Source organism: Stegodyphus dumicola, chromosome 5 (genome assembly GCF_044657685.1).
Source record: "Stegodyphus dumicola isolate Sdum_Otavi_A_Nest chromosome 5, ASM4465768v1".
Taxonomy (NCBI): domain Eukaryota; kingdom Metazoa; phylum Arthropoda; class Arachnida; order Araneae; family Eresidae; genus Stegodyphus; species Stegodyphus dumicola.
The window spans coordinates 226,438,124-226,460,531 of NC_140772.1; the positions used below are offsets into that span (position 1 = coordinate 226,438,124).

Genomic DNA, 22,408 nt, shown 5'->3' on the forward strand with positions numbered 1-22,408 from the left:
AGTATTTCAAACATGCATTGAAAGAAGCTTTAACAGCAAAAATATTTTGAATTGATATACCTGAGTAGTTTTATATCTTTTTTATGAGAAATTTTAAGTTGTATTTGTTGTTACATGTTATTCATGTTTATTCTGTGTTTGTTAAACTTTAATTGCATTGTTATGAAGAAAACATGTTACTGGCCTAAAATTAAGCAAAAAAGCAACCTTATTATGCTGTAGATTTTGAATAAAACAACCTTATTATTCTGTAGATTTTGAAGCAAAATAGCAACCTTATTATGCTGTAGATTTTGATTAAAACTCTATAGATTTTGAGAGCGATTAGACACAGGTCCATCTTCTTCAGGAGAAGAAAAAAATCTAGATATTGAAATGAGTAATCATATTTGTATTGAAACAATGGCAAACATAAATGCTGTGCCATTTGTTAAGGAAAACAATAGTGAAGCTTGGAGATCTTAAGAGCTCTAAAAGCATTAGGAAGGATTGGACTAAAATGAATATGATTAACTAAAGAAATAAACTTGTGAATGTGAAAAATTTCAAGAAAATCTAATTCACCAACTGAAAAAGGCTTATATGTAATTTTTGTAGAACCAAAGTCGAAATTGTGATTACGTTTATTGATTATCAAAGATTGGTGTATTTCTTCTTTCTTGACAGAAGATTTGTGTTCCTTAATGTGAAATTTTAATACTTTTTTTAGTTTGGCCACTATACCTCAAACCACACAGACAAGATATGTTATAAATTTCTCTAGAGTTGAAGTCAAAGAGGGAATCTCTAAAAGCTGGACAATGAATTTTATTCATTGATGGGAAAATGATCTAAAAGTTGAAATATTTGGTTGAACATTTGGAGAATCTGTGTGATTTTATAACTAATAAAAGGAGGAAATGGAATAGTAATAATGTTATTGATGTTATTTCTAACAATAAAATGCCTTTGACGGCAAGATGGAAATTTTTTGAAGGCTTTATTGATGACCATGGGAGAGAATTCTCTGTCAGTGGCAAATAATTGAGTTTGTAGAGAATCGTATGTTAATTAAGCAGATATTTATAATTTCAGTCTTCACTATAACTTATCCTTTCCATATTCCTCTCCAGACTGCAAATTAGTACTGATTATTTAAACTGAGGTTTTTGGATTTAAAAGGGAAAATGTTTGTGGCATTGTGTGCACTCTAAATGTTAGCTTCCTACCAACTTTAATAGTTGTAATCATTTGGCTCTGCTACCTCTCGCTACTGACACTTTAATTCTAACACTCTGATAGAGTTAGTGAAGCAACTGCTAGTATAATATTTAATTGCATAGCCCTTAACTACTGTTCAACTTTTAAGTTGAATTGATGTATTTTATTTATTTTGCATCACCATGATTTGTAGTCATTGTAGCACTAGTTCATGAATTTCTGTTCTAAATTCTGTGTAAATAAAAAGGTTATTTTAACCCTGTCAAGACTTTGCCATGTTTTCAGATATGATGATAATTTGCCTTATATCTGTTAGAAATATAAGATTAAAAGAGCATTACTAGATCAAATAAAAACATCTAAGTGGTACTTGAACAAATTACAAATCATGTTGAAGAAACCAGTAATGATTAATACCACCCCCAAGATTACAGGCTTCAAGAAGTTGTATGGAAAGCTTCAGGTTCATTGTAGACACAATGCAAACATTGATGAAACCAGCAAGTATTTCCAATGGTAGCAGTTTGGTTGTAGCTTTTTTTTGGAACAATTAGAGATGCACTTTCTACTTTACCTAGTTGCAGAATTACAAAGGGTCACCATAGCACCCACTATACACTGAGGATAGGCAGTGAACTAATACAAAGGCATTGGTAAATTTTTATTGAGTGAACAGGGCAATGAAAGTTTTAGTTCCGTGTATTTAAAATCACCTTTGTGAAAACATTCCTTGTGGTGAAAGATAGGGGAAACTAGAAAAGTAAAAGTAGATATCAAACTAAGGCTAAGAGTTGACTTATTTTATATTGAGGAAACTACAAGTTATGAACTTAACGTGTGGAAAAAAAAATCTGATGCAGAGATTATCAAAACAGTATTGTTTGTGTTGTTCTTCCGATTCAGGATTGTGTTGAATTACTTCACTGCTAGCTCAAACAACTAGGCCAGTTATTTCAGCTAGCAGTGAAGTTTAAAAATAGGCACATGTCAGTGAATACATGCACAGTGGGATATGAACAGAGGTCAAGTGGATATTGTCTTCGATCTGTAGCAGAAGGAAACCCAAAGTTTGATGGCAGGAGATCTTTTGATTGCCAGAAGAAAGTTTCACCTACTAATGGCAATTGCTAAAATAAAATTCAAAACAGAAAACTGGGAGACGATATCAACCATTTAAACTAGTCTTGTACTGAAATACAGAGAATACAGTTACCATGGAGAGGAAAAAATTCCTCTCAGATTCAATTAAATGCAGTGCTGATAAAGAATTTATCATTCTCATTGATTCAAATTTGATTAAATAATGTATTAGCTGATACATTATAAAATGTAGGGGCACAACCAAAAATATTTGACCCAAAATGTTTTAGGAAAAATTTGGAGTAGTATAGAGTTTTGGTGTCGCAGAAACAAGAATGATCGTCGCTCAAGGCAAACAGCGTGAATGCAAAGGAAAGATAATGTGCAGGTGAAAATATGAACACCAGAAGGTGATTTTCTTTGCAGTGGAAAATCTACAGGCTAGAGTAATGTTGGGGATGAATTTCTTAAAGGCTGCAGGAGTGAAAATTGTTTTTTATGAAGCTATTGTCAGTTGGAAATGAATGAACTGATGGAAAAAGAAGTCCAACTGGTGGCTTTGGACTTGAAAAAAATGGAAAGTGGATGAGAGAGCCAAGCTGGAGCAGTTGGTTAGAAAAGTTTTCAGATTTATTTGATGAGGCCGCAAGACTGACTTGGGTAGTAAATCACAGAATAGAAATTGGAAATTAACCCCTTCCCTGCCGAGCAAAGCCATACTGCTGTGATAAGGTCAAGGAAGCGATAGTAAAACATATTATAGAAATACTAAGGAATAAAATTATAATTCCTATATTTAGCCTTTATGCTAGCCCTGTAGTATTATGTAGAAAAATTAATTTCCCACATACTGATTTAAAAGCGTGACTGCTTTTAAAGCTATTAACTGTAGGAAATTAAATAGCATAACAAAATATCCAGTTTACTTCTTGCTAATAACTGAGGAAATCATTCAGAAAATCAATAGACCTTCTGGACATCTGGATGCTTTCATATATGTGTGAAACCAAAAAATGCCAAAAAATTGCATTTATTACCAAATTGGATGTTTAGACTTTTCTTAGAATGCTGTTTGGCATATGCAGAGCATCTGCCACATTTTAAAGAGCCTTGGATATTACGCTAAGACCTGTCCTCAGAAAATCTATGTTTATTTACTTAGATGATGTAATAGTTACTAGCAAGACAACTAACGCACATATTCAGGGTATATATGAAGTGTCTTCACTTCTAAAAAAAATTTTTTTTTAAAGGTGAATGCAGCCAAGTATAAAGTGCTCCTAGTATAGGATTTTCATCGAAGATTTTCCTCATCAGGAACAGTAAACAGTGATTTAACATTGAAAGAAATCATAATTGAATGCTGGGGAGAAATATCTTTTATTATTAAATTTACTGATGACTTCAAAAGAACATGTCACTAAGTAAATGTTGTTAGAAAGTAAAAGGAAAAATCTGGATACGTATTTGGCTTAAGGCTATGATGCTGTTCCCAAAATAGAAATGATAAGACTGAAAGGAATTCCAATTTTGTGAACTTTGGGAAGATAGATGGGGAGAAGTTGAATGATTTTTAGGTATCAAACAGTATGGGCCTTTATTTATCATTTTCACGACTTCATCAAGGTATGTGTTTTTGCCCATAACAAAACTCTATTCACTTTTATCAGCTTTGGAAATAATAATGAATTTCATGTAAGGTCTTTTTCCTTTTTAGTTTATATTCAAAATTTATTATTTATTATTAAAGTCAATGTTATGAGTAATTAAGTGACAGATTTTATATATATATATATATATATATATATATATATACTTAAGAAATTTTCAGTTTCACTTGTCAGTTCTTAAATGCATAGTTTTAAAAATCGTGAATAGAAGATTTGAGATTGCATTTAACTTGTAGTATAAATTTGGAAATAATATTCTGTTTTTTGCCTTTAAGCCAAAAAAACAAAGGGAGATAGTTAAAAAATGTGGTACATTTGAAGTGTAACTTGGAAAACCAGTTGTTGTCTGATTGTATATTAAACCAATGGGAAAAGCACAAAAAATCTAAACTGTAAAAGCAAAAATATGAGGGGAAAGTGCAAAATAAGAAATTTTGGGAACAGCAATAAGAAAAGTGTTTAATATGCTAGAAACTAAAGAATGCATTGAAAAACAAAAGAGAGCTCATAATACAGTAAAACAGTAGAAAATTGTCAAAGAATTATGAGAAAATATCACACAAGAATAAAATTACCAAAAATCAAAGAAGAATGCAAATTTCAAAGAAAAACTTATCAGTTTCCAGGAAAAATACAAAATTAACACAAAATGGCAATCCAAAAAGTAAAATGACACAAAGAGGTAAATAAACAAAACTGAAAGAAATTTTTTAAAAATGATGGTATCAAAAGCTTAAAGGAGAGAAATAACATGCCAAAGTAAAATTAGACAAACCATTATCTGATTTTGGTTTAAATTTCGAATAAAACATTATCATTTTCAAAGGTGACAGAAATCCTTCTTCTGGAAGCCCCTTCCTCCCCCCCAAAAAAACTGCAAAATGGAACAAGTAGCATGTTTCTGTTTAAATTTCATGTTCTTGACATTTTGACTTTTTTCTTTCATATGTGTGTATGTAATGGTCTCTAAAAAAATGTTTAAAATTATTTAAATGCATAACTTTGTACATTTATACTTAAAATTTTATTCTTCTTCTAAGGAGAAGGGATTTTCTTTGTTGTTTTTGTGGTGCTATTAAGTGTGTGTTTATTGCACTAATTTTCTATAATTCATATTTTTTAAAGTCAAATGCATTTGTTATTTGAAAATATTTTTAAAAAAGAAAAACTTTACTACAGGTAACTATCAGAGGCCGCCTTTTCCCTAAAACTATAATCGGCCGTAGGCATGTTTTCATCTCTTCATCAGCTACTGCTGAAGATAATGATGACATTACAGTCTTAGGTGTTGAAGCACTAGCTATTGAACATTACAAAAGTCAAGGGTTTACTGAAGGTAAATGGCTGTTCTGCTGAACTTTCCCATTTTTCTATAATGCTGTGATGAAAAATAACATGTAAACTAATAATAAATGTTTTTAATTTCATTCAAATGCACTTAACAGTAATATTTTATAACTTTGCTTGTTTAGACTTAAGAGTTCAAGAAAGAAAATAATTAAAATTAAATCAATTAAATCATCAGTTTTTGTGCAAGGGGCATTCAGAAAATTTAAAGCCTAGCATATTTATAAAATGGAAATATCCAGAGTAATTTATTCAAATTAGAAAGAGAATGCTGATGTAAATTTTGAATAAAACTCTGTCAATTTCAAAGGCAATCAGACACATCTCTCTTCTTCAGGTGAGAGAGGGAAGACACTAATTCCTATGCAGCTTTTCCTAATACCCAGAATTCTAATGTCTTTGTTTTTCACATTCCATTACTGTCTTCTTTGACAGATGGTGCTGTGTTCATTTTCACTCTTTTCTGCCCATTGCTTTCAGTATAAAATGGTTGTTGCTTCTTCCATTTTTGCTTCTAAAAAAGACAAGCCTGCATTTGATCTTCAAATTCATAGGTAATTTTAGGTACTCATGGATAGTTTTAATCAAAATGTTTGGCTAACTAAGTTTGCTTTTTTGCCTAATTTTAAATATTTTACTCAATTTTCTATGCATTGTCTCCTGATTTCAAAACACTTCAGTCAATTTGTCATGGGGGGGAAAAAAGAAAAGAAAAAGTATCTTCTCTGTTGTGTTTCTCACTGTAGCAAGAAACAGTTTTGTTTCAGTGTTTGAAGCAAAGTGAAAAAATAAAAGAAGGTATTCTGAGACCTGATGTGTATGGTATTTGACAAAGAAGCTGAATAGAGCATAAATATGAGCATATATATGAAGCCAGAGCTTTCTGTACAAGTGCATAGTCATACAAAAGTAGCACTTTCCAACTGAGTTTACTGTGGTATTTTTTCTTGATGATCTGTCAAAAACATAATCCCTCTTTATCTTCATATGTGGTGAAAATCCTCCTAGTAGGCTTCTGTGTTTTGAACTGGCAAAGTAAGGTAGGTGCTTCTGTGTTCTATTATTTCAATCTAAGGTCACAATGAGGAATCATTTTCACATTTATTGTCTGTAGCTATGAATAAATATCTCTTCATTAGCAATTATCACAGATGACAGTTCTCTAGAACAGTCTAGTTTTTCTTTATTTTTAACATCAGCGTTGAATAAAAATGTGAATAAAAATATCTTTATTAACATTTATCACAAGAAGCATTTCTATGGGACAATCTAGTTTATATTTATTTTTAACTTCAACATTTGAAGTCCCACTTTCATCATACACAACCTTTCATGTGAGATTTTTTTCACTGAAACAACACTGATACAATAAACATTGCAATCCAAGAAACAAACTGAATTTTTTGCCTCATATTTTTATACATTTAATGTATCACATTTATATACATTTCATGAGTGGTCATATCTGTGTTATAACTTTGTGTAGAGTCATCTTCTAGTGATTGTTTCCTTTGTCTAAATATGGCAGCCCACCTGTTGATAGTTGGCACATATATTTGTTCATGAATATTAGCATATATAATTCATAAATATAGCACATGAGCTTTTGCTGGTATTATATCTTCTTTCATCAAGAACACAGTTGTCAAACAATGTTTGTTTTTTATATTCATAGGCATTACTAATTATCAACTTTTCACAGTCTCATAGTAGCTGGTATCTACCACTGCTTTTTGCATTCATTTTTATTCTTTGGAAGAATGAGGCACTTGTTTCCTTGAATTTTAGAATCCTTCTGGTTACCATCCACATCATAATTAGTTATTGAATGTCTTCTTATTTTACTAATTTAATTTATTTACTTTCTTTGGAATTTCTCTCATGTTTTATTAATTTATTAGTTATTTGCATGTTACCTACTTTTTGTTATCATTTTCTCTCTTTTCTAATAGATCCTTCTGTATTCCACATATAGTCTGGAGGCATTCCTCTGCAACATTATCGTTATTATGCTGAATCCTTTTTTTTTTTTTTTTTTTTTCCCCCTTTGAGAGCAGATATTTTCTTGAAAATGGCTGGAACAAGGTGATGCAAATAATGCTATACAATGCTGTGCAACTGTAAAAAGACTTTACAGAACCATCAAGAGCTGATGCCTGAGAAAATAACTCTATGACATTGCTAAATCTCGTGTGATGTTCATAACAATAAACATCCTCCAGTGTTTACAACAGGTCCTTATGTACAGAAGGATCTATTAGTAAAGAGAGAAAATGATAATGAAAGGTAGATAAAATGCAAATAACTAATAAATTAATAAAGCATGAAAGAAATTCCAAAGAAAGTAAATAAATTAAATTAAATTAGTAAAATAAGAAGACATTCAGATAGAATTTTTTTTTTTTTCGTTTTACATTCTCATTTCTGGGATTTTGAGATAAATTTCATCTTTAATACATGGATTTTAATAAGAGGACTGTGCTGTGATGAAAGAATGGTTTTATGACTCTAGTCTGCCAACTTCTTTGTAGAAAGTGTACAAAAATGAACTGCTTTGGAATAAGTAGGTGTTTTTGTGGAGGAGCAGGCATATGGCCACGGCAGGAAGTGTGTTGCTGTTGTCAAACTACTTATGTTCTATCATTTACATTGTGATTTATGTTTCATTTAAACAATCTTACTTTTTATTTTTTTCATCTAACAATCTGCAGTTTACTTTCTCCCCGCTTTAGAAGGACATTTGACAGGCTTTAATATAGCACATCAGATTATTAAAACTTTAAAAGAAAATGCAGGCCCTCTGGATAATTGCTTAGCACTTGGCGCCGATAATGCACCAGTAGGCTTGAAGGCTGGTCTTGCAGGCATCTTAAGAAAGGAAAATTCAGATTTTCAGATTATGAGATGCACCTGTCAGTTCTTAAATTTTGCAGCTGAAAAAGTTGCAGCTTCTTTACCAATAAATGTAGATGAACACATTGTTGATATTTATTATTATCTTGAAAGGAGTTCTAAAAGGAAGGAAAAATTGAAACAGTTCCAACAGCTGCATAACAGAGTACGCCAACATGGCGGATTGTGATGGTGACGAGTTCTATGCAGCTCTGGACAATGAGCTTCAAAAGGTGGAATCGGCCATCGTATCGAAATGCAATATGAATCCGCAGATTCGTGATGATGCGAAGAAGGCTTTGGGTGAGATTAAAAGTTTGATTACTAGGTATGTTGAGCATGTTAAATCTGTAAATTTTCGTGAAGCTTGTAAAGAAAGCTTATTGAATTCAGTCATGCAAACGAAATCGTATGCTAATGCTGTGGCGCCATCTGTTGGGACAAATCAGACTGATTCAGATTGCTGTGTTTTTGTGAGTGCCCAAAACTGTACATCTGATGAAGTTAAAAAGCTCCTTAAAGCTGAAATCAACCCTCGGAAACATAAAATTGGAATTAGCAATATTCGAACAGTTCATAACAATAAAGTAATGGTGAAATGTGCTTCGGGATATGATAAAGAAAAACTGTTTACTGCTTTGCAGGAAGACTCATCTATTTTGAATCCCTCTATTCCAAGACGAAAATATCCTACAGTTTTACTTAAAAATGTGCCAAACAGCATTAGTAATGATGAACTGTTAAAAATTATTGAAGAACAAAATCCTGAAATTACCGTGAGTGATGAGACTTGGAAAGACGTTAAAGTTCGCTTTACTTTAAAAAAGTTTCAACGTGAGAGAAGCGTGGTTATTGAGGTTCATCCTTCTGTGCGCAAGCGTATTTTAAATTCTGGGCGTATTAAAGTGATGTGGAATATGTGTAAAGCTGAAGATTTTGTTGTTTTAAATAGATGTTTTAAATGTTTAGGCTACCACAGAAGTCTTGATTGCAGAAATCCCTTGGCTTGTTATTGCTGCTCTGGTGAGCATAAGAGCTCAGAATGTGATAAAAAAGAAGTGCAAGTGTGTATTAATTGCATAAGATTTAATAAAAAGACGAAAAATGCAACTAAGAAAGTTGATGTAAATCATAAGCCATTTTCTGGAACTTGCCCCAGCCATACATTTATGATGAATCTTGCAGCTTCAAAAATTTATTATGGGTAAGTCCGACAATTTGTCTGTTTCTTTTGTACAAATAAATTTGCACAAATCAAAACTTGCTACTCAGCAACTTATTTTATATATGGAGGCAAATGACACTGATGTCGCACTGATTCAGGAGCCGCACTTTTATAAAGGTGTTCTTCCTGGCTTTCCAATAAAATATAAAGTTTACTATGATTCCGAAGCAGGAGTTGTCAAGTCTGCTGTTATTGTTCGCAACCAGAATTCTCCTTTTTTGGACTTAAATCATACAGTTTATAATACTGTTGTTCTAGATATAAAAATCAATGGATCTGACTTGACTATTTGTTCCGCTTATTTCGAGCCCCAAACTAATATTGACATAGAACTATTAAAAATTTCACAAATTTTAACGATGAAGAAACCATGCAATTTTTTATGTGGTATGGATTCGAATAGCAAATCAGCGATTTGGCATAGTCCTATTACTGATGCTAGGGGAGCGAAACTTAGTGATTTTATTAGTGCGAATCATTTGTTTCTACTTAATGAAAATCGCGGACCTACTTTCTGTTCCACGCAAGGCTCGAGTTATATTGACCTTACGCTTTGTAGCTTAGGACTGCTGCCATACGTTCAAGGTTGGGATATCTCTGAGGAAGATTCTCTTTCTGACCATAAAATGATTATCTTTGAACTTGTTTTATGCCGTCCGATTATATCTTCTAATTTGTGTACTTTTAATTTAAAAAGAGCGAACTGGTTTTTATTTACTGAACTTTGTAAGAGAGAATTGTGTAACTTGAATATCCTTCTTAACAGTTGATCTGATTGTATTGCATTAGAAAATGTTGTAAACAGACTTTCTACCGTTGTTTTTAATTGTGCTTTACTTTCAATTCCAATGAAGAAAAGTAAGAAGAATGGGGTCCCTTGGTGGTATAAGGAAATTGATTGTTATAGAAAGCATGTAAATGCTGCTAGGCGTAGATTCCAAAGAGAAAGAAACTGTCTTCTTAAAAATATTTATAAAATTAAATATTTCGAATTGCGGCATAAGTACAAGGCTAAATTAGCTAATGCTAAGCTTGAGTCGTGGAGAAATTTTCTATCAACTATTACTGTTCACAATGTCTGGAAATCTATATATAAGTATGGGGTCAAGACCAATTTTGCGAAAAGGATTGAGATTTCGGGAATTAAACTCCCGGATGGCAGTGTTACTTCGAGTTTGAGTGATACAATTGTTGCTATAATGACAAAGAATTTACCAAGAGATAATGCGCGTGATGATAGAAATTCTCATAGAACTATGCGCACTGAGTCCGATGGACCTTATATTTCTTTTATGGACTGTCTGTTCTCTACTTCAGAAGTTAACAGTGTTATTAAAAATCTCAAGAAGAACAAATCACCTGGGCTTGACTCTCTTTCTAATGAAATGATACATTACTTTCATGCGGTGGATAGCACATTTCTACACAAACTTTTCAACCTTTGTTTACAATTAGCAGTTTTTCCAGCACAATGGAAGAGAGCTCAGGTTGTTTTGATTCCTAAAACGTTAGATACAAGAACCCCTTATCTTGATAATATTAGATGCATTAGTCTTTTGCCTACTTTGGGAAAATGTCTTGAAACTCTCTTCATTAACAGAATAAATTGGTATTTGAGACAAAAATGCTTTTATAATGATTCTCAGTTCGGATTTACTCCTCGGAAGTCCGCTGAAGACGCCATTATTCGCCTTTGTAATATCTTGCAGTGTGCAAAGAAAATGAAGTATACTACACTTCTTATTTTCCTGGATTTCAAAGGAGCTTTTGATAATGCTTGGTGGCCATCTATCTTAAAAATTTTAAAAGATGCTGGTATACCACATAATATCTATAACCTTCTTAAAAGCTTCTTGAACGAGAGGACTGCTGAGCTTCAGCTTGGGAACGAAGCTAAGATTTATTCTCTAGAAAAAGGCTGTCCTCAAGGCTCTGTATCCGGACCTACTCTTTGGAACATAATCATAAATGATCTTTTAAGTCATCTCAACGGTTGTTTAAAAATTGCGTTTGCAGACGACTTACTATTAATTTTCCAAGGAAGGATTTTGAATAACATTCTTTTGAGAGCACAAGAAGTTCTAGATTTTGTCTCCAGTTGGGCGATTTCTCATAAACTCACTTTCAATCCTTCAAAAAGTAAAGTTATGCTTGTTCCCAGTACGTTTGATGAACAAAATATTGCTTCTTTGATGCTCGATAATTCTCCGTTGGAATTTGTAGAAAATGTTAAATATCTTGGTGTCATTCTTGACCAAAAATTAACATGGAAAAAGCACATTGAATTCCTTTCTGCTAAATGTGAAAAAATTATTAATGGCTTTCACCGAATTGCCAAAAATACTTTTGGAGTAAGCTACGATGTTAAGAAACTCATGTATAAGCAGTGTATTGTACCTTTCATTTCGTACGGCTGTCGTGCTTGGGAACATGTTCTTGCCAAGAAGGTTAACAAAAGAAATTTAAGAAAGATTCAACGGAGAATTCTTTTTCGTATTATTAGTGGTTATAGAACCTTAAGCTATGAGGCTACTTTTGTTCTTGCAGGAGTTCCGCCTATTGATTTTGAAATTGCATATAAGAATAATATTTTTGAGTCATTGGCAACTCATGCTTCGGAAGACTGTATTAATGGAATTGTCCCCTTCACTGATCTTCCTCATCCCGCTTCTTTAGAACCCATAAATTTCTGCGATTATAAAGAGACTGCTGAAATAAATTTTCATATGGTTTTCTTTACAGATGGCAGCAAGATGAACAACAAGGTTGGCCTTGCATTTGTTCTTTTTGAAGGCCATTCCGAGATTTGTTTTCTTAGACACCGTATACGGAATGAATGTACAGTTTTTCAAGCAGAACTTCTGTGCATTTATCTTGCCGTCAAATGGATCCAGGATCATGGGACAACATCCTCAAAGTACCTTATTTGTTCTGATTCTCTTTCTTCTCTTCAACTTTTGAACAGTATTACCAGCTGCGATAAATTAGTTATCGAAACCTTAGTAACTGTTAGTTCACTTAGAATTAGAGGTATTGATATCTGCTTTGCTTATGTGCGTGCTCATCATGGTTTCTACGGAAATGAAAGAGCTGATTTCTCAGCTAAAGATGCCTTAAATTTACCCATTGATATCAACATTAGCATTCCAAAGAGTTATTGGAAGTCCTTTCATTATAAAAAGCTTTTAGCTGTGTGGAATGAGGAATACATTTCATCTTGTAATGCGGAAGTCACCCAAAAGTTCCTTCTTTCTATTTACCATAGACTGAATTCCGAGTCTTTCCTCTCGTTAAATTTTAAAGTGTCTCAGTTTTTATCTGGTCACGGTAAATTTGCAAGTTATCTGTTTCGTTTTAATCTACGATCAAACAATTTATGTGAATGTTCAAAAAGAGTTCCTCAGGATGTGGAACATTTGATTTTCTCGTGCCCTACATTTGATGGCCCTAGATTATGCTTACAGAACGATTTGAAAATGTTCGGAGTGACTTGGCCAGTGAACTTATCTGTTTTCGTGAAGTCCAGACTGCTGTTCTCTGCTTTTGTTCGCTTTATTTATGCATGTAATTTTTAATGTTTATTTATACATGTAACCTTTAATGTTCTAGTTAACTTACTTCTGTAAGCCCCGTGTTGTACATATGTGGTGCATGGGGAGTCTGTATGTTCTCAAAGGGAAAAAAAAAAAAAAAAAAAAAAAAAAACAGCTGCATAACAGCAGTTTACAATTAGAAAACTTGGATGAAGTTATAAAATCAACTAGGATTGACACCTAGTGGAGTTTAATTGGAAAACTGAAAGAATGAATGATGGAATTTTAAAATGTAGTGAACTGTCTAGAATTATGTTGGCCATCTTAACAGTTCCCCATAGTAATGCAGAGTATGAGAGGATTTTCAGTGTTGTTACGAAACCGAGGACTAAATTTAGATCTAATGTTAGTGATCACACATTAGAAAAACTTATTAGTGAAAGCAGGCCTACGTGGCAATTGCTATGAACAAAATTATGAAGTTTCTTTCTTAAAGAAAGCAAAATCTGCCACTGTTTATAACATTTGTACAAAAACGGATTAAAGTGTCTTTTTTTTTTTTTTTTTTTTTTTTGTTCTCTTAAATGGTGCAAGTAATAAAAATGTTTTTTATGTGTAAGGTATTTTTATGTTGCTTGTATTTAAGAATTAGTTACTATTTAAAGTTAATTCATTATTAAAAACTATATTTTTATCATTTAAAAAGTCTTTTTAACATTGTGAAAAATCTGATTTCTTAAAAAAATCTTCTGATTTTTGAGTGTCATAGGTTGGCAAGCATGCATTAAAATTATGAGTACTATTAGGTTTTTAGGGCCGTAAAAAATCGCCAAACTATTGTTGATGCCAGAACTGCCAAAAATAATTGCGGCAACCCTAACGCAAGAAAGAAAGTATAATAGTAAATAACTATTTAAGATTGATGTTTTAATTTAGATGAAAGGGTTATTTCATATAATACTTTTTTATTATTATAATTTATATAAAAAAGGCTAAACATGACTGAATGGAAGGATAAGAGTAAATAACTATTTCAGATCATTATTATAATTTATATAAAAATTACTAAACATAACTGAATGGATGAATGCCTGCATCGCTATTTCGCTACCGAGTTATTGCTAAAGCATAGTTTCATCTTGTTGGTTGTTCAAACATAATTTTCTATAATGAATGATGCCTTTTCTTTGAAAAATTCTTGGTAAAGTGCAGAATCGCTCACTTATTTGTTTGCCGCTTTTTACAAGGATAAAAACAATTGGATTTTTGTCAATTTTCTTTTACATTTTAAGTAAAAATATGTCGATGTGTACACAAATAAAGTCAAGGGTGTGCGCAGTGCCATTTTTATGCAATTTTGGGAATTTTTTTTTTTTTTTTAAGTGAAAATAGATCGATGTGTACGTGGATACCGAGTATGTGCAATTCTTAAAAACGCATCAAGCAGTGGGTGATTCTGCACTTTAACCAAAATTCTATTGCAGACTTTTCGTCATGGGCAATTCCCAAATTGTTAAATCCATGGAATATCAAAAAAGAATTTAAAAATGAAACTAGTATTTCGATGGCGTCTTAAGAAACATAGAACTATATAAACGTACGCAATCTGAAATCAGCGCATACGCTAGATTTGGTGCGCTGCTAATTGGGCACCTTTGCTAGATTTGGCGCATTTTTGCTAACATTTTCCCTGCAATTTTTTATGGTCTTCAAAACGGAAAAATATCAAATTAGGTAATAATTTAATTACTTAATAAATTTAACTGTAATTTAGTTTTTCCTCAACATTTTATGTAATCTATCTCTTGTTTACTCACTTTAAGAACCTTACCTTTGCTTAATAAATGGTATTCTGCAGATTTTCTTAATTTTGTACTTCTTTTATTTTTTCCTGTTTAAATGATATGTGGTGATCTATGTAACAATACTTTTTCAACATGAAGAAGAGTACTTGTATGCCTGTCTCTTCCTTGAAATGCATAATTTAATTTGTATTCTTTTCTTTCTTCTTCTTTTTTTTTAATTGTTAATCTGAGCCTTGAATTTTGCCTAATTGTAAGTGTCATTAATCTATTTATTAAAGCTAGCACTTGACTGGATTTAAATGTTTTATTCAAAATTATGAGTTAACATTATGCATTATTGTCTGTAATGTAAAACAGATACCGGTTTGATGATGTAAATGCCATTTTATTGCACTGCTGTTGTAATGGAAATTCTGCATAGTAAATCTTTTATTTATATGATTTGTTTAATATACTGTTTTCTTTCTACTTTTAGGTGTTCATGGTGAAGGTTCAACATTCATTTCTTTATATGCTCTTTTATTCTGGGATATTATTTATGATGGGAGTATACCAGATGTGTTTATTAGTCCTTATCAAACGCATCCATTGGATTTAAATTCTGATTCTTTCTTCCATACCAGAGAAAAACAGATTTTAAGCCACTTGGAGAATATAAGGTTATCAACAACAGAAGTAATTAACTCTGTTATAACATTCTTTATAATTCTAATCCTTAGAAATGTTAAATATTAATAGAAATTAGTAGAAATAAATAAAATAAAATAAAAATGTTATTTAAGCAAACTGTTCAAATGTGTTGGTTGAGCATTAGCACTGAAGGCCTAATGAGTATGTTTCCTCAAGCACAGAATTAAAGAATCATAAGTCAAAAGATTAACTATGAAATCTTTAATAAAATAGGATAATTTTGCTTAACTTAAGCATAACAAAAAGTAATAATCTTCACAGACATTAAAATTGAAGTATTCAAGAGAATAACTTACATAGAACCATCATCAGTACTAAATATCATCAGGCTTACCTATATTAGGCAATAAGAAAAATAAACAGGAATATACTTTGCCATCGTACCTGAAAGAGAAGAAAGTACTACTGGATTAGACCTTTGGCCAGGTACAAGTAGCTAAGGTGAAAATCAAATATACTGAATTGCACACGAGCTTTACTTTCTCTCGCCAATATATACCTTGGCGCACGTTCATTTCGTATGCCTTTCGAGTTTCATTATGCAAAATACCTAAATTTATGCTAACATTGTCCCTGTTTTGCTAGTGAAACTCATACCAATTGTAATTCATTCTGGCAAAACTGAAATTTAGCTTTAGGAATTGGTTTAGTCATAATATCAGCAACCATTTCTTCTGTTGAAAGATAAGCAAGTTTTACCATTCCTTTGTTATTCAAGTCGCGTATATGATGAACTTTTGTATCAATATGTTTTGTGCGTGAACTGAATTTTTCAGATTCTACAAGTCTTATAGTAGACTGATTATCTTCAAATACCTTTATTGGTAGAGTTTGGGGTAGATTGAAATCTTCTGTTAATTTTAATAGCCACAATAGTTCTTGCGTAGCTTGCGATAGTGCAACATATTCAGCTTCTGCTGAGGATAAAAAAACACAAGTTTGTTTTCTTGAAAACCATGAAATACAGTTCCTTCCTAATAAAATAACACTTCCTGATGTAGATTTTCTATCTTCAATATCTTGTCCCCAATCAGCATCTGAATAAACTGTAATATTAGGTTCTTCACTCGACGAAATTTGTAAGGATAGGTTCTTTGTCGTGTTTAAGTATCTAATGATTCTTATAACAGCATTCCAGTCCTTTTGACGTGGATTGTTACACCTTCTGCTGAGTATGTGAGTTGAAACTGTGATATCTGGTCTTGTGATAGACGATATATACAAAAGACTTCCAATAGCTTGGCGAAATTTATCATTTGAAGTTAGGAGATTTTCTTCCTTGTTTAGGTTATAATAGTTCGTTTCCATTGGTGTGCTAGTGGGTTTCGCTTCTTCAAGTTGAAATTGCTTGACAAGTTGATTTATTTTATTTTTATGTTATAAGAGATAACTTCCATCTTCCTTGCGATTTATTTCCATGCCTAAGAAATATTTAGCTTCACCAAGATGCGTTATTTGGTAACATTTCTTTAAATCATTAATTGTTTGAAGAATTAGTCCTTCTTCTGTAGAACTTATTAGGATGTCATCAACATACACTATTAAATTAATTCTTTTATCACGAACCACTTTTGTGAAAAGACACGGATCTGCTTTGCTTTGACTGAACCCCAAATTCTTCAGTGTATTTTCAATTTCTGCATTCCAGCACCTAGCTGCTTGTTTGAGACCATAAATCGACTTCTGTAATTTACAAACTTTATGTCTTTCTTCCGGAACCACGAATCCTTCTGGTTGTTCCATATATATTTCTTCATTTAAGTTGCCGTACAAAAAAGCTGTTTTAACATCTAGTTGATGTACCTTGGCATTATTATACGCTGCTCATGCTAAGAAAACTCTTATCGTAGTGTGTTTCACTACTGGTGAAAAAGTTTCATCATAACCACTGCCGTACTTTTGAGTAAATCCTTTGGCTACTAAGCGTGGTTTGTATTTTATATTTTTACCAGTTTCATCATATTTTGTCTTAAACACCCATTTGCTGCCTACTGCATGTTTTCCTGGTGGTAATTCTATAAGTTTATAGGTTTCATTTTCTTTTAGAGAATGTATTTCTTCTTGCATAGCCTTGATCCAAGCTTTTTTGTTCACGTTTTGGTAAGTTTAGAATTTCTTCAAAGCTTTCTGGATCTTTAATTTTAAGTAAGATTGATTCTTCGTCTTCTGCTTTATAAGAGAATCTTTCCGGTGGGACCCCTTTGGTTGATCTGCTAGAAACCCTTCTTTCTACATTTTCTTCACATTTAATTAACTCTTCGGAACTTTTTGAATCTTCTGTAAAATCATCGCCAAGAGATGTTTCTTCTTTATTTTCTTCATCATCTTGCGAGTTATTGAAGTGAATTAATTCTAAATCTTCAGCATTATTTTCTGCAAGTTTGTCAGGTAAAGACGCGTTTTCTGAAAATTTAACAGTTCTACTTACTATTATTTTTCTTCCACCTACATAAATCCTGTATCCCTTACTTCGTAAATCGTATCCTACGAATATTCCTTCTTCGGCTCTGTCGTCGAATTTACGCCGCTTTTGTTTGTTCACATAATAAAATGCTGTACAGCCAAATACTCGTAAGTGACTTAAGTTTGGTTTTCTACCATTCCACAATTCATATGGTGTTCTATCTGTGGCTTTAGTTGGTAACCTATTTTGAAGATATGCAGCAGTAGCTGCTGCTTCAGTCCAGAATCCTTTCGGTAATTTAGAGTTTATTAGCATAGCTTTTGTCATTTCTATTAAAGAGCGATTTTTCCTTTCTGCGACGCCGTTCTGTGCCGGACAATAAGGAACCGAAGTTTGGTGAAAAATGCCGAGTTTCTTTAAATAATTTTCAGTACTTTCGTTACAGTATTCTGTACCGTTGTCGGATCTGAGAACCTTTATTTTCTTTCTAAATTTATTTGTTGTCGATGCAGTTTAAGTTTGTCAAATACTTCATCTTTTGAAGTAATAAAATAAATTTGAGTATAACGCGAATAGTCATCAATGAAAGTTATGAAATATCTTTTCCCTCCTAAGCTGTTGACTTCAATTGGCCCACACACATCTGTGTGCACCAAATCCAGTGGATTTTTAGATCTAAAACTAGTCTTGGGATAAGGTGTTTCAGTTAGTTTCACTTTTACACAAGTAGAACATTCCACACTATGAGTGCATTTGCCAAGTTTAATGCCGTCTGCCAAATCATTTTTCTCAAGTGTTTTTATGGCATCTATATTTCTGTGGCCTAATCTTTGATGCCATTTTAGTATACAGTTCATATTTGAACATGAAACATTATTAGTTAAGTATGCTTTCTCATCAGTTGGGTTTACGATCAATTTATATAAACCTTGCTGAGCGTTGCCGTCGGCTACGAGTATATTGTTATGCTTTATGTAACACTTATTACTATCAAATGTAACAATGCAACCTTTATTGGTAACAGATTGAACAGAAAGTAAATTACTATCTAAACCTGGTACATACAATACATTTTCCAATTTTATTTGTGTAACCTGACCCTTTAAATTTTGAACTTTAAAATAACCTTTACCAATACCATAAGAATTTAATTTAGCACCATTGGCTACAGTTACTATTTGTTTATTAGAGTCATTTAACTGAGAGAAAAATTTTTTATCACTTGTCATATGAGGCTCCTGAGTCGATAACCCATTCTTGCGTTTGTGTGTTTTCATGTTTATTTTCCACTTTTAGAACTTGATTAAACTGAATCTGTGTATTTTCAGTTTCAATACTTTTAAAATACTTATTTTCTTTAAGTTTTGTTATGTTTACTACACTTTGCGTATTTGCTATTTGGCATGCATTACTTTTATAATTTTGAGAATAATTTCTTACTTTACTATTATTTACATCTGTTTTCGGGGAAGTTCTAGCGTTGCGTTTTAAATGAAAACAGTCATTTATCGTATGGTTATTTCTCTTACAATAAGTACAAAATTGTGTAACATACTTTGGTTTATTTTCGCTTTTACTTTTTAAAGCAACTGAATCATACTTTTGAACTTTCTTAGTTTCCACACGTCTACAATACTCATCTATTAGTTTGTTTTTAACATATTCTAGCGACAATTCAGCTTCCGATTTACTTTCTATTGCAGTTATTAAGGAGTTGTATGAATTTGGTAAAGAACATAGTAGTATTGGTATTAAGTTATTTTCTTTAATTTCTTCACCTATACTACGCAGCTTTTCAGCCAACTTTAGTACTCCTTTGATATGTTCCTGCATTTTAGAACTTTCATTATATCTAATGGAATATAGTTTTCTAAGAAGAAATAACTTATTTGTTAAATTTACACGTTCATGGACACATTTTAACTTCTGCCAAACTTCTTTTGCAGATTTACTATGCAATACATGGATAATTTGCGAATCCGAAATGTTTAGACACATTAAAGCTTTAGCTTTACGATCATTCTTTAACCAAATATCAGTAACAGTTTTGGGTTTTTTTTTCGAATACAACATCATCTAAACCTTCTTTTATTAGAAGTTGTTTTATTTTAAATTTCCACACTGAATAATTTTCATCTGTTAATTTTTCTATACAAATTGATTCTTTTAGAATAGACATTATTATTTGTTACAATTATTCTTATAAACTTTGTAACTAGTTTTTTTTTTTCAACAAAGAATTTTAACACTTTATGCCCCTGGAATCTTACAACATTACAAAATTTCACTTTCTCAGTCTCATAATCTTTTGTTGGTTGAACATTAGCACTGAAGGCGTAATGAGTACATTTCCTCAAGCACAGAATTAAAGAATCATAAGTCAAAAGATTAACTACGAAATCTTTAATAAAATAGGATAATTTTGCTTAACTTAAGCATAACAAAAAGTAATAATCTTCACGGACATTAAAATTGAAGTATTCAAAAGAATAACTTACATAGAATTATCATCAGTACTAAATATCATCAGGCTTACCTATATTAGGCAATAAGAAAAATAAACAGGAATATACTTTGCCATCGTACCTGAAAGAGAAGAAAGTACTACTGGATTAGACCTTTGGCCAGGTACAAGTAGCTAGGGTGAAAATCAAATATACTGCATTGCACACGAGCTTTACTTTCTCTTGCCAACATATACCTTGGCGCACGTTTGTTTCGTATGCCTTTCGAGTTTCATTATGCAAAATACCTAAATTTATGCTAACAAAATGACTTCTATAAATAAATTATTATAAAATAAATATCTTTTACTACTTTATGTCTGAGTAAACATCAACATAGATTTTGCATTAGTTAAAAATATTAGATTATGCTTTTTTTTTACATAATTTCATAAAACATTGATTTGCTTTATTGCTTATTGTTTCTTTAAGATTATCTGCATTTATTATTTTTACATAATACAGGATTCTTTTATAGTAGCAAAGTACACTACGGCTAACTGTTTATGGAGACTTTTAAAGCAAACTGCGCTGTACTTATGTTTTACACAAATAATACCATAAAAATTTATGCAGCCAATCTGTTTACCTTCCAGGAATGGAATCCAGGGGAATCTGATTCTTTTATATCTTTAGTCTTTTAGCCACTGATCTGCCTTTCCATATTAAATGTCTCATTAAAATTTAAAATTCTATACATAAATTTTTAATAATATAAAATTATATGCTTTAGGAATCTCTTGCATTTTAGCTGAAAGATTTAATTTAAAAATGTATGATGTATATCTTGTCTTTATTTTATTGCTGTATATATTAATTTCTGTGTTATTATAGTTTTAATTCTCTGTTGTTTTATTTATATTTAGTGTAAGATTTTGAATGTTAAATGTTTCAGATATTTTTATTTATGCTGTTTTGGTACATTATAACATAATATATGCTGAGTTTTTCATTAATAATAAAAAGTATACAACACATTTTCTTAGAAATGAAACTCTTCTTAAACTACTTTTTTATTACTTGTTTTTAATTATTAAAATTTGAATCTAAAATTTAAAGCTGTTTCATTATTTTCTGTTTTGCATTTCCTTTATGTGTTATTCAAATTTCATAGGATATAAAAGAAATAGTCAAAACAACTTGGGAAAACCATTTTGGAAAATCGTCTCTTGTGTCATGGGACAGATTTACAGATGTTGAGCATGTTATGGTAATACCTAGCAATTTTTATACTTAAATTTCTTTTCCTTGACATGTTACACATGACTTTTGTCCAAATTATATAGTCAGACTATGTAGTATTTATGAATTTATATTTATTGGGAAGTACTCACCAAGTTTGTTTTTTTAAGTCTAAGGAATTTAATTAAAAATCAGAGTTTAACTATTTAAAGAAAGTAATATCATATTGGAACTAATTTCATTGATCAGAGGACAGAAAAACTCTGCTTTTTAAAAGTGGATTTAAATATGTTGCAGTAACTACTAAAGCAATGCCTAAAAAAAATGGATCAAAATTTTTTTGCTGTATTAATGTACCTTTATTGTGTAGCTGATTTTTTATTTATCAATGCCAAATTATATTGATATAGAATTCTATAAGAAACACAATGTGTAAGCAAAAATGCATATATTGTAATGAGAACGAATACTGAAGAACAAATGTTAAAGATACTGTAGCAACAAGAGTCGGTATAAGCTTTATGAATTTGAATTGTTCTTCTGTGTATTGTTTTAGTACACAGAAGATAATTGGATTAGCATCAGATGAGCTGTTTATTTTTTGCTACAGTCTTCTATTGTGCTTTGTTTGCCATTTCGTGCCAGCTGTTTCTTCTTTCAGTGTTTCTACTTGTTTCGAATTTTGCTTTCTCAGTATCAGTTTCAATGGTGCCTGTGGCTTGTTTCCTTTTTCTTAGTTGGAACTTTGTACTTTTTTGTCTATTGCTATCATTTGAACATATGCTTCTCTATCATCATTTTTACTTTTCTAGCTTGAGAAGGTTCTGTGTAACATTTGAAACTAGTAATACAAATTTATGAAATAAGAACATGAGA

The 22,408-nt window shown here is 31.6% G+C and overlaps 1 protein-coding gene across 3 annotated transcripts in view; it reads left to right on the forward strand.

The window, feature by feature from the left end:
• The window catches only part of LOC118184006 (fanconi-associated nuclease 1-like), a 119,258-nt gene that overhangs the window by 84,960 nt on the left and 11,890 nt on the right, over positions 1-22,408 (forward strand). For all 3 annotated transcript variants that reach the window (XM_085817747.1, XM_085817748.1, XM_085817749.1), the window contains 3 exons: positions 5,130-5,286; positions 15,228-15,427; positions 21,465-21,560. In XM_085817747.1, the coding sequence (XP_085673873.1) occupies positions 5,130-5,286; positions 15,228-15,427; positions 21,465-21,560 (453 nt within the window). The remainder of the gene's footprint in view (positions 1-5,129; positions 5,287-15,227; positions 15,428-21,464; positions 21,561-22,408) is intronic.